The following is a 15,886-nucleotide window of genomic DNA, read 5'->3' on the forward strand; positions in this document are numbered from 1 at the left end:
GGTAAAAAAGTAGGTATGTACATGTGTGAACAATTTCTTTTTTCTTTTCTGAGGCAGGGTTTCTCTGTGTAGCCCTGGTTGTCCTGGAACTCATTCTGTAGACCAGGCTGGCCTGTTTGAACTCATGGAGATCATCCTGCTTCTGCCCCTAGGTGCTAGGATTAAAGGTCACCATGCCTGGCTGTGAACAATTTCTTAACACTTGAAGGTCTAGCATTCTTAAGATTTTCTAACTTAAAGTGGTAACAGGACTAACAAGATAGACAAGTGGCCAGGCACGGCAGTGGATGCCACTGATCTCAGTGCCTGGGAGACAAAGGGAGGTGGATCTGTGTGAGTTTGAGGCCAGCCTCATCTACATAGATATAAAAATAAAAGGGACAGACAATGGAGAGAGGCCATTGACAAAACTGATTAGTTCTGTCCTCAAGGGTACACCATCAGGATGTGGACACTGGAGTGCTGCTTTGAACCCTAAGTTTATTACACACTGGTACTTGATTATACAAGCCTCTTCACCTCTATCTTCCACTTTCTTTACCTATAAAGACTAAAATAACACCTAGGCCACAGACTTCTGATAACGGCTGCAGCGTTAGGAAACAGAGTTTACAGCAGAGTAATTTGTCCCAACTCTACGCTACGCTGCATAGTACTACAGAAGATTCTTCTAGCTCCTATGTAATCTACTCATACACAGGAAAGGGCTGCCATGGCCAAGACCAATTCTGCCAGCATGTGTGCCTACACACTAGAAGGGGGAACCAGACCTCATTACAGATGGTTGTGAGTCACCATGTGGCTGCTGAGAATTGAACTTAGGACCTCTGGAAGAGCAGCCGATGCTCCCAACCTCCGAGCCATCTATCTCTTCAGCCCTCAACATCCCAATTCTATAATGAGTTCAAAACTGGTCATTGCTCATTAACTAGAAATATACCTAAAAACTGTATGTACTAAATTGTCTTTTTATAACATAATTTTAAGTATGTGTTGGCCATCTGTATTTCCAATAATTCTTCCTCATGTTCCTTATTCAATTTTTTATCTTAACTACTGATTTTTGAGAATTACTAGTTTTCCTGATATTTGTGTGTAATGTGTGTGTATAGATGCAAACATTAAAAAATACCCCGAGTTGCCCTCTCACAGCAGGAGAAGGGTTTTACTGAAGACACACATTTATGATACAAACCAGGCAGCCTTCTCCTCTGTCTTCTAGGCTACCCTCAAGTACTGAGCGGCATCAGCCCATCCTGCAGAGAGCGGCTCAGGAAGGAGACTACAGAGCTAACCAGAGTAAGCGGTGCAAGTCAACTGTGGAGCACTCACTAGGTACTCTTGACGCCTGGCATTCTTTTGGAATGCAATCTATTATAATCCCCATTTTAGATGATGAAATTAAGGCACAAAGAAAGTAAGATACTTCTCCAAACACGGTCACACCCTTTATAGTCACCAGACAAAATCTGAACTTTAAGTCTGTTAGGGCCAGAGAAACACTGTCAGCAGCAGAAAAAAAGCCTTTAGATCAGTGGTTCTCAACCTGTGGGTCAGACCCCTCTGAGGGTTGCCTAAGACCCTCAGAAAATACAGATTTTACATTATGATTCATAACAATAGCAAAATTAGTTATGAAGTAACAATAAAAATAATTTTGGGGTGGGGTGACCACAACACAAGGAACTGTGTTAAGGGTCACACAGCACTAGGGAGGTTGAGAACCACTGCTCCAGGTTATCTAGAAAAGAGTGTGGGTCTGCTCTGTGACAGTGAGGTTGAGAACCACTGCTCCAGGTTATCTAGAAAAGAGTGTGGGTCTGCTCTGTGACAGTGAGCGCTGAAGAAAAGGCAGCCAAGAGAAACATGCTCTAAACATAGGAATGAGCAAATAGAAATAGAAAGAATCAAGAGGAGGTAAACAGCCGGGCGTGGTGGCGCACGCCTTTAATCCCAGCACTTGGGAGGCAGAGGCAGGCAGATTTCTGAGTTCGAGGCCAGCCTGGTCTACAGAGTGAGTTCCAGGACAGCCACGGCTATACAGAGAAACCCTGTCTCTAAAAACCAAAAAAAAAAAAAAGTGTAATAAAAATTGTTTACACGGGCGGTGGTGGCGCACGCCTTTAATCCCAGCACTTGGGAGGCAGAGGCAGGCGGATTTCTGAGTTCGAGGCCAGCCTGGTCTACAAAGTGAGTTCCAGGACAGCCAGGGCTATACAGAGAAACCCTGTCTCGAAAAACCAAAAAAAAAAAAAAAAAAAAAAAAAATTGTTTACAAAAAGAACTCTGGCAAGGTGGCACATGCTTTTAATCCTAGCTCTCAAGAGGCACAGGCAGGTGGAGGAGCTCTGTAAGTTCAAGGCCAGCCTGGTAAACATAGCAAACTCCAGACAAACTAAGGCCTAACTCAAAACATAAAGGAAGCTAGACAGTATCTTCTAAGACCAAAAATGTAAATAAAGAAAAGAGTTGGAAGGCCACAGATATCAGAACTGCAAGGGTGCCACAGAACATTCATTCAACTCCCCATCAAAAGCTTAAACTGGGAAAAAGAAAAAAAAAAATCAACCAAATAAAAAACCAGGAAGATGATTCCAAAGAAACATGAATATGCCACTTACTCTCCTATATAATTTTTCTTTGGTCAAGACTGATTGCAAAATTGAGCTTAAAATAACAAAAATCATTGAACTATTTTAGAATTTCCTGGCTTCAGTATCAATGAAAAGCTTTTGCTTTCTTTAAATAGTTTTTATCTCAGAAAGCACCAGCTACGGAACGGACTTCATGTCTGTTTGCTTTGACTCTCGACTTCACACTGGACTTTGAGCCCAACCGAGCAGCTCTGCACGCAGCCACTCCTCCCAGCTGTGCTCCCCTCCCCTGCTCTAACTTCATCTGTATGTCACTTCCCCCAGCTTAGTGACAGATTATAGCAGCCCACAACAGCTGCATCACAAACAACGCAGGGCGAAAATGATGTTTAGAACGTACTGAAGGCCTGCTCATGTCTTCTTCTTCCTGGCGAGGTGCAGAATCCTCGGAACACCAAGCTGAGGAAAGAGAACAACAGATTTGCTCAGAGTTCCTGACAGAGGAATGTGGAGATCTTGCTGACCAGATGGTCTAAGATCCCCTAGAAACTTGATCCTCAACGGTTAAGTACCACATCAATCCCCAGAGACTATGGAATGCATGCAGAGAACTAAGCGTACCACGTGCTGTCTGACAGAGTTAATAACCTACTGGCGATCTGCAATATAGCATTTCTTTAAGAGAGAAAAGTCCTGATGTGAATTATAGAAAGTGTAAAAACTTAATAAATCAAAAAATAGCAATAGATAGATGTTATTTTAAAAAGTGGGGATGAGCACCTAGATAAAAATGTTCTACGTAGCTGGGAAGTAGGAGCAGGGGTAAGGAGCGATGAAACAAGAGACATGACTTCCGGTGTATAGCACCACTTCTAAAATGCACTGAAGTATATTCTCTAGGACGAGGATGGAGCCGGCAGGTGAAGGTGCTTACCGCCAAGCCTGACCACCTGAGCTCTATCCCTGGGAGAGAACCAATGCCTGCACATTGTCCTCTCACCTACACACATGCTCTGTGGCACGCATGAGCCTATACACACGTGTGTGCAGACACTGGCACACACAATAACTAAACCTAACAACCAGTCAAACTGAGGCTGCAGAGATGGCTCAGTGGGTAAGAGCCCTGACTGCTCTTCCGAAGGTCCGGAGTTCAAATCCAGAAACCACATGGTGGCTCACAACCATCCGTAACAAGATCTGACTCCCTCTTCTGGAGTGTCTGAAGACAGCTACAGTGTACTTACATATAACAATAAATACATTTAAAAAAAAAATCAAATGAACAAAATGGAATATCTATCATGGATAATCAGTAGTGCCCACGTAACCTTCCATGATAGGAGCCCAGACTTCCAAGCTGTGGCACTGTCCCTGAATACAGCTCTCCCAGGAGCCCACACTGCTCTTTCCTGTGCCACCCCCTCACCTCTTCTTCCTGCCATCTGGGACAAGCGCTCCATGCCCCGCAGCTGTTGCTGGTATTTCAAGGCTGGGTCAAGACAATCTGCAGGTCCAGAGTCCACCCTTTCCCAGGACCCTGCAGCCTGTGCTCTGGGTATCAGGTCAGAAGGTCTCCTTCCATGACAGACATCTGTTCTCAAACAGTCTTAGTGTTGGGAGGCAGGACCTGTGGGCTTCAACCAGAAATAAAATTGGCCTCATGTGTCCTCACAGGTTCTTTGTTATAACCAGCCTCAGAGACAGCTCCCAGCGGTCACTATCTTCTGGTAGGTTACTGCGATACATACCAAGAGATAATTAACACAGCTCCCAACACTTATTTCCTTGTTTGTAACACTCTCTCTGCAGCAGAGCTACTAGATGTAAAAACGAGGTCAGAGTGCATGAAGTACTCAACAGAGACACAAACAGTCTAGAAACAAAATGGAGCCCGAACATCTTTAGATCCATTAGTGTAGCCTCAGTGCAGAGACAGATATGGCTGATTCAAACATAGGTGACTCCGGGGCTGTCTAGATGGATCGCTGCATGACAAGACTTATTGTTTCAGCTTGATGAGCTGAGTTCGATGCCTGGGACTTGTCCTCTGACCTCCACCTGCATGCTGTGACACACGAGCACCTCACAAGCACTTACGATAGTAAAGCCTTTGGAAAGTACTCAGTCACAGGCATCCCTGGTTGCAGTAAAGGGAGATGCATTAAAAAGCCAGCTATTCAATAGGTGGATAGGTGAGGCCTGGGAGGGAGGGATGCAGACCAGGAGGGGAAGCAGTGTCCGGGATGCAAGAAAAAAAAGCCAGCTATTACAATATTCCCATTCTCTATGTGAATTGCCTTGGTCATTGAGGTAAAAGAGTATTGCAATTCCATGACTTCAGGTGAAATAAAAATTATGATCATACGATACTAGACATAAATAAATGAAATGGCTGTTAAAATACAGTAGTCTGCCATCTCTGAGACCTTATTTGGTAAAGAGAAAAAAGTTAGAAAAGGTGAAGGAGCCTCTTTGCTCTGTGTGACAAAGTTAATAAAGCAGAAAGGACTATGTTAATGAGCCTTGGGGCTATGCTTGAGGTACATTTGCATAGTTACTCTGTCTTTAAAATCGAGCTGCCACCTACCCACTCTACCCGTTTACTTTTTACTCCACAATTCTCAAATTCTAAGAAGTGACAGAATTTCTATTATGGCATCTACCCACCATCGTCATGAAAATAGGAATTCTAACTTTGCCAATGGTAGTTAGGCGTTCAGTGAATCAGATACCCAGCCCTTACAGGTCAGTCAAAAACCTAAAAATAGAGTAGCCAGCAAAGTCAGGCAGCCCCTCCTCCTGGGTATAACACGCAAACCGACAGAAAGCAAGGACTTTGTCCTTTTGTTTAGAGCAGTGCCATCTGTAACAGCCAAGTAGTCTTAGCTTGTGTTCACAGGTGCTCATGATCTCAAGAAGAGACTAAAAGTATTTAGTCAAACACAACGTATTGTTGAAGGTTTGAAGTGAATTCTGACACTACTAACCCAGGAGTTACAGAATTCTCAAATTCCGACACAGAGAGCAGACCCGTGATTGCTGGGCCTGGGAGTAAGGAGCAAAGGGGATCACTGTCCTGACGGCTCCTGTGGAAACAGAGCTGTGGTTGGTGACGAGAGGATGACGTGTCAATGGCTGTCACTGACCATGTGACTAAGATAATGAATTGTATATGGCGTATTTACCACCATTTATAAACATACATATTCATGTAGACCAGAGGAAATACATCTGCTCACCCGGGATTGCTCTCCCACCCCCACCTACCTTTGTCTTTGTTTTTCTTTCACTGTATCTTGGATTAGCCTCAAGAGGCCTTGAATGTGAACTTCTTGAATGTCAGCCTCCTGGATGCTAAGATTACAGGTATGTGTCACTACACACAGCTTAAGAATTTTAAAGTAAACCGGGCATGGTGGCGCACGCCTTTAATCCCAGCACTCGGGAGGCAGAGGCAGGTGGATTTCTGAGTTCGAGGACAGCCTGGTCTACAAAGTGAGTTCGAGGCCAGCCAGAGCTATACAGAGAAACCCTGTTTCGAAAAACCAAAACAAAAAACAAAACAAAAACAAAACAAAACAAAAAAAAAAAAAACCCAAAAAACAAAAAAACCATGTTTTCAGTAATATGATAATACAGCAGAATTAAACTCACCTATTAACAGTCAGGCCAGACAAATGAGTTTAAAAAACTCTCAGCTGATATGTTGCTCATGAGAAACCTGAAACATAAAGACAAAGGGTTTGGAATATAAAATTTGTGACAAATGTAATTTGAGAGAGAGAGAGCTAGTGAGGGAACAAGAGAGCAGAGCTAGAGAGTGCACACAAGAGAGTGCAAACAAGAGCACACTATCATCAACGAACACTTGCACTAAATGGTAACACCCAGTATAAAAGTATTTCTAGAGATTTCTTAATGTGGCAAATAGTTATTTTAATAGATTACAAGCTTACCCACACAACTTTTCTTTGGCTAAATATGGACACATTTGGAAACAGAGGTTTTTTAGAGTCTTTGCATGATCTCCCCTGTGCTACCATAATCCAACGTGAAAAGAAAATATGTTTGGAATCAGTTCTTTTTAACTTGAGCACCAGAAAACAACAAACAGTGAGCAGATCTGAATTGCAACCAAATACAGCCTGGATCAGCTAAACGCAATGAATCTGCTAACAACGTGAACTGAAGGAATCCCAGTTGGTTTGCTATAGAGCTTAGGAATTTTTTTCAGCCATTATTAAACTAACTTCAGGGCTGGGAATGTAGCTCATTGGTAGTTTTTGCCTGGTGTGATTGAAGCGTTAGATTTAAATTCAACACTGCAAAGATAAAAGAAAGAAAGAAAAGAAAAGAAAAGAAGAGAAAAGAGAAAAGAAAAGAAAAAGGAAAGGAGAGAAAAGAAAAGATTTTTAAAAAATTAAATAAGCCAAGCAAGCCATTAGGTAATAATAGAAAGAAAAACTGAAAAAAGTTAGAGAAGAAAGTGTTGAAAGGGCGGCAATGAGGAGGGGGAAATCATTAGAAAGTACAGATTTTTTTTTCCCCGTAGTTACACGTTACGCCAAATGCTACACACCTAAGAACTCCGCGGTACGACTGCACACGCCACGCCACCCCCACACTCACCACACCCTTACTCAACCCCATACCACCAAACATGGCCCCGACACGACACTCGCCCTCCCACAACCACACCCCCTCCACATCTCCAGAGTTGCACACAGACTCTTACCAGGTTTTGGGTTGCAGCTCCGTACAGGCTCGAGTCCCGCCTTCTGGCCGGGAGCTCTCCGCAGAGCTGTGACCCGGGGTACTCCGAGCCCCCCGAGAGCCCGCGCCCAGCCCGCAGCCCACGGCCGGGGCAAACCGGACCACCCGTGCCTCTCCCGCGGAGGGGTCCCCGCAGCGCCACCAGCCAAACCCCCCGAGACGCAACCTCAGAGACGCGGCATGCGGGCCACGCACGGGCAGCCCCTCCACTCGGGCAGCAGCGCGCGCCCGTTATGTCCCAGAGCACAGGTGCTCCCAGAAGGACCCGCGGCCCGACCCAACTTCCGGTCAGAGCTCGCCTGGCGTTTCCTGTGCTAGGGACAGGAGTCATGGCCGAAGGCGCCGAGGTGGCTGAGCCCATGAGCGCCGCGAGACGGTGACGCCGGCGGCGAAGCAGCGCTGGACGTGAGCAGCTGCGGGGGCGGTCTTTTCCGGAACAACCAGAGGAGGCGCTGGGGGCGCTAGGTGGCTGTCCCTTTGTGGACTACATTTCCCAGAAAGGCTAGTGGCCTGTCCAGCCTCTCGCAGGAGCGCTGGTGTTTCCCTAACGGGACCATTAGGAGTGAGGTAGAATTCCTAGGTTCGGGCCTGTAGGAATAAATAAATAAATAAATAAATAAATAAATAAATAAATAGCTCCACGCGAGGACAGGGGAGGCCCGTGGGAGCTGGAGCCTTGCGACTGTGCGGACACAGTGCCCTGGAATAGTTTTTGTGGTTGTTTGTAATACATTCTGATAGCTTTTCTACGAGGACATGAAATGTCTGGTCGTTGTGGAGTTGTGGCTTAAGTGTAAGACTGTGCCTACCTGTACGGGGCATCTTGCATGTTACCATGGGGCTCCTGTCACACGAGTGGTTGTGACTTCAGAACTCTGTTCCTGGGAACAATCTCTGAGGTGAGGTTTAGATTCGCAAATTGGTCAGGGATGCCCGTTCTCTCCTTAATCTCCATTCCCTACGCAGGATGGATAATGGGGACAAGGCTGGTAATGATCTCTGGCCTGGCCAAGAAAGACCTGGAGGGTTACAATTTTTTATTTCTACTCCCAGTTTTACCCATTGCCAGGTCATTTACCCAAAAGAGGCAAAGAATGCACTACAAACCACAAAAAGCCGGGCTTTCCTTTGTGTAGAGCCCTGAGTAATCCCAGGTATTGGACGGCCGCCCCCATCTTACTGCGTGCCCGCAAGCCTTACTTTCTTTCAAGCTGCAGTAAAACCAGCAGGCCTGGGCGAGCTCTCTAAAGGCTGAGATAAGACCGGGGTCTTAGAATAGCCTTGAGCCTGTATGAACCTCCTCCTACCTGCCACACCCTGGGCTCCAGAACTAACTCTCAATTTACAAATTCCTTCTTTATTATTCCCTGAACCTCTGCTCCTGCCTTTATGCTTCAAAAGGAGAAAGGAGACTGCTCTCTCCCTTAGTCAAAGGTCGTAGCTATCAACTCCGAGACTGACCTGTGACCCTAACCAGTTAGAAGTATTTTCCCTCGGGGAATAGTTTGCTTTTGGTTTATTTCCGACTTTCGTGGTCCTTTCCTCATTATTTGCACACCCCGTGACCCCAACATCTGAATGCCTCTGGAAATACTTGCTTAATGACGACTTGTCATTTGAAAATAGATCCCTATATTGTCTCCATTGGAGAAAAGAATAGCTATACCTATTATTAAGTCAGAGAGAGGCATAGAGGTAGCCATGTTCCAAGCCTGATTGCAAGCTAGAATAATCGGCTTAAGTTTAACTGGTAGGAGACCTTTAATCGGGAGACAGAGCAGGTGGATCTCTGTGAGTTTCAGGCCAGCCTGGTCTACAGAGTGAGCTCCAAGCCAGCCAATGTTACACTGCAAGACCCTGTCTCCGAAAACAACAACAATCTGTGTACACTGATATCATTTGATGATTTTCACTCATATGGTCAATTTTCTTTTACTAATTACAAGTTCCAGTTCAATATAATCTCCAGTTTCAAGACCTCTTTGATCTCAAGCTGGCTTCATATTTTTGAAACCAAAGTGTGTAATGTGGAAGGAAGATGTTCAGTATGATTTCACTATAAACTTCTCTCCCTCTTACCCAATGAATGTTTTCTCCACTGGAGACATAAGCCAATTCAGCTGAATTAAAAGTAAGTTTATTTGGGAATGGCTCCTGGGTGAACTCACCAGTCTCGGAGGACAAAACTGGAAGAAGTCACAGGCAGTGTATGATGTGGGAGCTTCTTATAGATTGGTGGGGGGATGGGAGCACTGGAGTGGGGCCTGAAGAGCCTGTGTCTTCAGGTTAGCAGGGTGGGGCCTGTCAGGAATGTCAGGAATGTGAGACTCTCAGGGCTCTGTGTGTGTGTGTGTGTGTGTGTGTGTGTGTGTGTGTGTGTGTATGTGTGTGTGTGTGTGTGTGTGTGTGTGTGTGTAGGGAGAGGGAGGAAATGGAATTTCCTAGACTGCATGGAGGCGAGGGCAAGCCTAGGATGGTTCTCCAACCAAACACCTAACAGGCGGTCTCTGTAGAGACTGGTCAATAAGCACACTGTTCAATTAGAACAGTGATTGTGAAGAAGAGATATCTAGAAGTTTTTCTTGAAAGATTTGTTAGTCTGTCCGTAAAGCTATTCGGCAGTCCCGTCCCCCCCACCCCACCCCGCCCCGCCCCGCCCTCTGTGGGATGCTTTCATGAATTTCTCAGAAAAGCTGTAATTGGAAACCTCTCAGTGCACTGAACAGCGTATCTCCTTCAAGTAGTAGTTACTTACCGTTCCTGGCTTGTAGCTTGGCGTTTTTGTCACTCTTTGATGTACCATGATGGATCCAAGAATAGGAACCAGTCTTTATGCCCTCTAAGCGAGAATATAGGAAAAGAATTCCAAAGCATCTTACAAGGTGTTTCATACCCTGTCTGAATGGATCCCTTTCCACCTAAGCTGAAGGGGAGCTAACTTCATTTCTCCTGTGAGCTGGGACTGTTGTGCCCTCTTCAAAAACAATAGCCAATCCTTCCTTACCACCTAGATGTCCTACAGTTCTATCTTATCCTGAGTTAATACAGACCCACAGGTTAAGAACCTCTGTCCCAGAAGACTGCTCTAACTTCAGCCTTGTGTCTTGGGTCAGACCGAAAACACAGTTTGGTGTCTCCAAAACACTACACTTCTCAGCTGAAGGGCCCCAACTTGACAAGACAGATTCTATCTTGTAACCAGGTCTTCATTTTATATACTAGGCTCTATCCTCAGGTTAAACTCTAGTTACTGGAAACACCAGGAAGGAACTACCCTAGACACTGGCCACCAGCAGAAAAATACCTAACATTCCAGAGGCTGTAGATAGATATAAATAGATTGCTTAAGCCAATCATGTGACTGCCAAGCTGATAAACCCCTCACCCTGCTGTAACCACAATAAAAAGGCCGAGCCTTAAATGCTTAGGGCTGCTGCATTGAAGGGCCCTGAGGGTCTGCGTTGGAGCTTGAATAAAGACTCTCTGCTTTTGCATATGACTTTGACATCTGGTGGTCTTTGGGTACCCTTGGATCTGGGCATAACACAGCCAGCCATAAATTGAGGGCTTCCATCCTTAGAGTCAGTAATTGACTAGAACAACTCACATGGAAGCCCTATGCAGTAGTGCACCACGGAAGAGTGTTATGGCCCATGACTGACCTCATGTACAAAGTTGGTCCCATAAAATTAAAAATGGAGCTGAAAAATCCACTTGCCGAGTATTTTCCCTATATGTTTTCCATGTTTACCAACAGAGACTATTGTGTTAAAATTGTCTATAGTTTCCAGTATAGTACCATACAGTATATGTTTGTGGCTTAGAAACAAGCTGTACAATACCGTGTAAGTGTACAATAAACCTTATAGGTTTATGGAAGTGTGTTTAATGGTCGTGAACAATGAAACCACATAGAAAATGTTTCTCAGAGTACGTCCTGGTTGCCAGGCAACGCAGGACTGTACTTGAGATTGCAGTTTCATTGTGATAGCTACAACAACAGGACAGCAAAATGGAAAAGATGAAGTAGTCAAGTTATCTGAAGGGGAAAGGGTATCCGAAAACATTTTTGACAATTCCGCCTAACAAAATGCCTGACACGAATGAGTTGGTCATTAGTATGGATATTGTAGACATTTCTGCCACCATAAAAATAAAATTCAAGAATCGGCTCCTGTCTGGGTTTGGGGGGATCACTAACACATCCCTGGCACTACACCAGCACCTTCTTGGGATTTGGACTCCAAAATGTGATCATAAGTTATGGTTGTTTTAGCTGGGCAGCAGTGGCAAGAACAGTCTGCATACCAGAGGGCAGTTGTTCTTACCCACTTAACAAAAATGGCTGAAGTTCTCCAACATCACAGCCTTCTATAAATTCATCTGAGCAGGGTTTATGTGTTCCCATTCCTCCTGAGAGAAGGAGATGGACACACCCCTACAGAGCTGTGGCTCCTGAAACGGTACAGGTGCTTCTACAGTGGAAAGGAGCTGGAGTAGAGAGCTCTGCAGAACGGGATTGAGCAATGAAAGGCTGGAATATTATCTACTAGACCACGTACGTGTCTTCTGAGAACAAAGGGGCATGTCTATGTATAGGCACTAGAGTCCACTTTGTCAATGACATAACGTAGAAAGAATCCAGCTCAGTGACTTGCTTCTCCTTTCTTACTTTCTCATGGCCTTCAGTATCATTGGCTGGTGCTGGGAGTCATATCATAAACTTAAGTTCTGCTTCCCTCTGCATTGGTGGTCCTTAGGCAGGGGGGCAGGCTTAACCTGGGGGTGCATATTTGTTGGGGAAATAACCTGGAGACACAGGTCTTGTTGGGGTTGTAACCTGGAAACGCAGGTCTTGTTGAGGCTTAGCCTAGAGACTGGAGCTAGGCTTAGGCTCTGTTAGGGGGGTAACTTGGACACTAATGTTCGGTACCTGCCTGTTTACCTGCGTTCAGGCTTAGGTCAGGTTCTCTAAAATGGAGTCTGAACTTAAAAGATTTGTTTTCTCACTGGCAAGGTTAACTTCTGAGAAGTTTACAAATGCTTTCTCTACTTTTCTATGTAGAGGGCACAAGGTCACTATACACACAGAGAAACACTAGGGAAACAGTAATGTTAAACATGGAGGCTCATCTCTCCCACAGAGGTGATGCTAACCTGTTTTCCACCTGGAAAGCTGGGAGCGGCTGCAGTTTTACTTTGGTGGTCCTTGCTACCTATAGGACCAGGCCTCTCCTGAATCCCAGAGCTTCCTCCTCCCTAGAGCTTGAGAATTGCTTCTCAGTCAATAAAACCCATGCTCCTGGGAGACATGGCTTGTCCAGCAGCCTCAGTAACGTATGTGCTGTCTGTAGGGCCAGACCACTCCTGACCCTCACAGTTAGGTTGACCTCAGTCATTCTCCCTAGACCCTTATCTTGAGCATTGTTTTTAAAAAAACAAAACCCGTCTTTATGGAAGAGGCCATTTATACTCTGTAAAGAGTGCCAAGTGAACATGACCTAAGCTTCGTTGTACACATAAACTGCCCGATGTCAGACTGTCAGACTAGCAGTTGGAACCACACAGCTTCTACACCAGGTTGACCAAGATTTCCTTCTGGTCTCCTACAGATCATTACTGCGCCTGCCCTGGTGCTGGCACTTGTAGTTTCTGTAGCAGTCAGCAACCCTGGGCACTGTTTTATGGATTAAGTCCATCAGGCCCAGATTCACAGTCACATATTCTTTTTTTTCTTTTTTTTTTTTTTTAAAGATTTATTTATTTATTATATGTAAGTACACTGTAGCTGTCTTCAGACACTCCAGAAGAGGGCGCCAGGTCTCGTTGCGGATGGTTGTGAGCCACCATGTGGTTGCTGGGATTTGAACTCTGGACCTTTGGAGGAGCAGTCGGGTGCTCTTACCCACTGAGCCATCTCACCAGCCCACAGTCACATATTCTTGAGATGAGAGTGTCTACTATACAAATCATTTACTTCTTTAGTGTGTTAAGGGTCAGCGTTCTCTAGAGGTAGGATATTTCCTGGAAGAGGTGCTTGACAATAGTTATCATTATTGAAACAAGCTCGAAAGGACAGGGCTAGCCTTGAACTGCTGATCCTCTCGCTTCTCCTTCCAGCTAATGGCATCTCAAGCATGCCCCACATTCAGGCCTATTCACAATGGGAACACAGGGGATCCTGCATACTAGGTGAATATTTTACCAGCCAAGTGCCATCCCCAGATAAATTACCACTGTTCAAAGCTCTGCCTTAGTTAACTACTGAGAACAACCAATCACGACTTTCTCAGGTTTTCCATCACTGAGCCCTAATGCTGCCCAACTCTGTGCCTTTGAAAAACCATACATGGGGCTGGAGAGATGGCTCAGCAGTTAAGAGCACTGACTGCTCGTCCAGAGGTCCTTAATTCAATTCCCAGCAACCACATGGTGGCTCACAACCATCTGTAACAGGATTCAATGCCCTCTTCTGGTGTGTCTGAAGACAGCGACTGTGTACTCACATACATTAAGTAAATAAATAAATATTTTTAAAAAAACCATACATGGCCCAGATCTATAAAGACCATTGTAACTGATTGTCTTACACTCTGTCAGTTATGACATTTCACAGAACCTCGTTTATTCCCAAATGTTGGGGTGACCTTTCTTGCTATTGTATGAAGGGGTGCCTCTGTGTTTTCAATTGTTAATTCTGTACCCACAGAGAGCTAAGTGCTGGCAGGATTTGAGTATTGCCATCTCTGTGGCCATCATCGGGTTTTCTGTTTGTAAATGCTTGTCCTTCCACATCTGCCCCAAACATGAAGGGCAGAGAGCTCTCAATGCCTTAGGCAACCAAGAGACAGCCCAGGTGTTGTCTTACTGCTGATTGGTTATAATTAAGATAACTGTGGCAGGAAATAAGGTTTGGAACCTCCAGGCAGGCAGAGACAGGAAGGACGTACGCAGAGACAGAAATGGAAGGCAACAGGAGAAGAGACCAGACTGGAACAGAGAGGTAAAGAGCTAGGAAGTCAGGTTAAGTTAGAAGCTAGCTGTAAGACCCCATCGAAAGGTCTAAAGCTTCAAACTTTATAGAAGCTTCGTCTCCTTTCTTATTTATTCTGCAAGTGGAGCCGTAAAAGACCTCCTCTACCCACACGCTCCCAATTGATAGAGCTTCTGCCACTAATCCATACAAATCTGTGCCTGCCAAAATGAACCTTGCTCCCAGATAAGATGCCCAGTCACACAATTGCTGCTCTCCCTGACACTGGCACTTTGTGCACTCAGAACTGCCACCGCAGTCCCAGGTCAGCATCCAACACACGTCCTAAATTTTGACTGTTTCCATTCACTAAACATTCCTATTTACCCTGGGTAGGAATTCTTTAACCCCAAATCAATTGGCTTACGGCTGGCTCAGCTTCACTCTAGTGTAGGTCCTTCTTGTCCTGAGGGTCTGTGTGCAAACTCAGAGGAGACTTTGAGGTTGTCAGCCAGCACTCTGTAGCTTTCCGGTAGATGGGATTCTGGGCATTCCATGTTTTTTGTTTGTTTGTTTTTAATGAAGGCATGATGGCTGTGCCTGCTTGGTGGCCACTTGGTGGGAATGGCCATATTCAAAATTGTGGTATACAGTAAAATCCTTCACTAGGCTGGGGAATTTGGCTATTGTATGACAAGTAAAGTAGGTGTCCCCGAAACTCCAAACACAGCTACACTTAAATTGTAGGAACCCAATGCCCCAACATAATGGCTGCAACAGCCAAGAGGGTGAAGTTGGTCATCGTGTGTGTGTGTGTGTGTGTGTGTGTGTGTGTTTAAGTGCATTTGTTTTTGTTCATTTCAGGAAGGGTTGGTATAACCCAGGCTAGCCTTGAACTCTTGATCTCTACGCTTCCATTTCCAAAGGATTAGGATTGCAGGTATGCTGCCCTGTAGCTGTAATCCCAGGCCCAGTCTGTCAAACTGGCACAACAGTTTAACTGTAAACTCTATGAGACTCAGTGAAACCACCCAACGTAGCCCAAGGAAAAGGGTGACTGCATTCATAAGGATACCCATTGGATATATCATCTCATAGCTGAGTTATACAGCCATAGGACTGGACACGGAAGCCAAGAAGTTACCATGTGCAAAGAAAGCATGGAAACCTATCACTGCTATTCCTATTGCTACAATGGCTTGGCCACGAGGAAGTGCAGAGAGACAGGAACATCGATGTTAATTACCAAAAGAGATTTTCCCCTTCAGAAGCTAAAAAATATCAAGGCAGATCAAGTTCATGAGTGACAAAGTCAGAACGGTAAAGGATGGAGACTGTCAGGAACACCTACTCCCGATCCCGGACTTTGTGCAAAGATGGTGAACTTTGCCTTAGTGCAGCAGATTCAGCTCTGAAGACCGCCCGGAGTGACTTCTTTCCTCTGTTAATGTACAGGTCTCGTGTTTGGTTAGATGATATATCCCAGGGGAAGGCAGAGAACAGAATAATGAACAGCACGTCCCTCTCATCCTTTTTTCCTTTA

The 15,886-nt window shown here is 45.1% G+C and overlaps 1 protein-coding gene across 3 annotated transcripts in view; it reads right to left on the reverse strand.

Annotated features, from left to right (window-relative positions):
• The window catches only part of LOC110297680 (zinc finger protein 568), a 42,659-nt gene extending 34,688 nt beyond the window's left edge, over positions 1–7,971 (reverse strand). For 2 of the 3 annotated variants that reach the window (XM_021166586.3, XM_029479699.2), the window contains exons 1-4: positions 7,333–7,971; positions 6,252–6,318; positions 4,024–4,231; positions 2,995–3,053 (exon numbers count right to left, since the gene is read on the reverse strand). In XM_021166586.3, the coding sequence (XP_021022245.1) occupies positions 2,995–3,053; positions 4,024–4,057 (93 nt within the window). In that variant the 5' untranslated portion in view covers positions 4,058–4,231; positions 6,252–6,318; positions 7,333–7,971. Of the gene's footprint in view, positions 1–2,994; positions 3,054–4,023; positions 4,232–5,864; positions 6,103–6,251; positions 6,319–7,332 lie in introns of those variants that run through there. The other variant, XM_029479700.2, reaches the window with a different exon arrangement.
• Between the last annotated feature and the right edge of the window lie 7,915 nt (positions 7,972–15,886).

Source organism: Mus caroli, unplaced genomic scaffold (assembly GCF_978045245.1).
Source record: "Mus caroli unplaced genomic scaffold, Mus_caroli_1 scaffold_8, whole genome shotgun sequence".
NCBI lineage: Eukaryota > Metazoa > Chordata > Mammalia > Rodentia > Muridae > Mus > Mus caroli.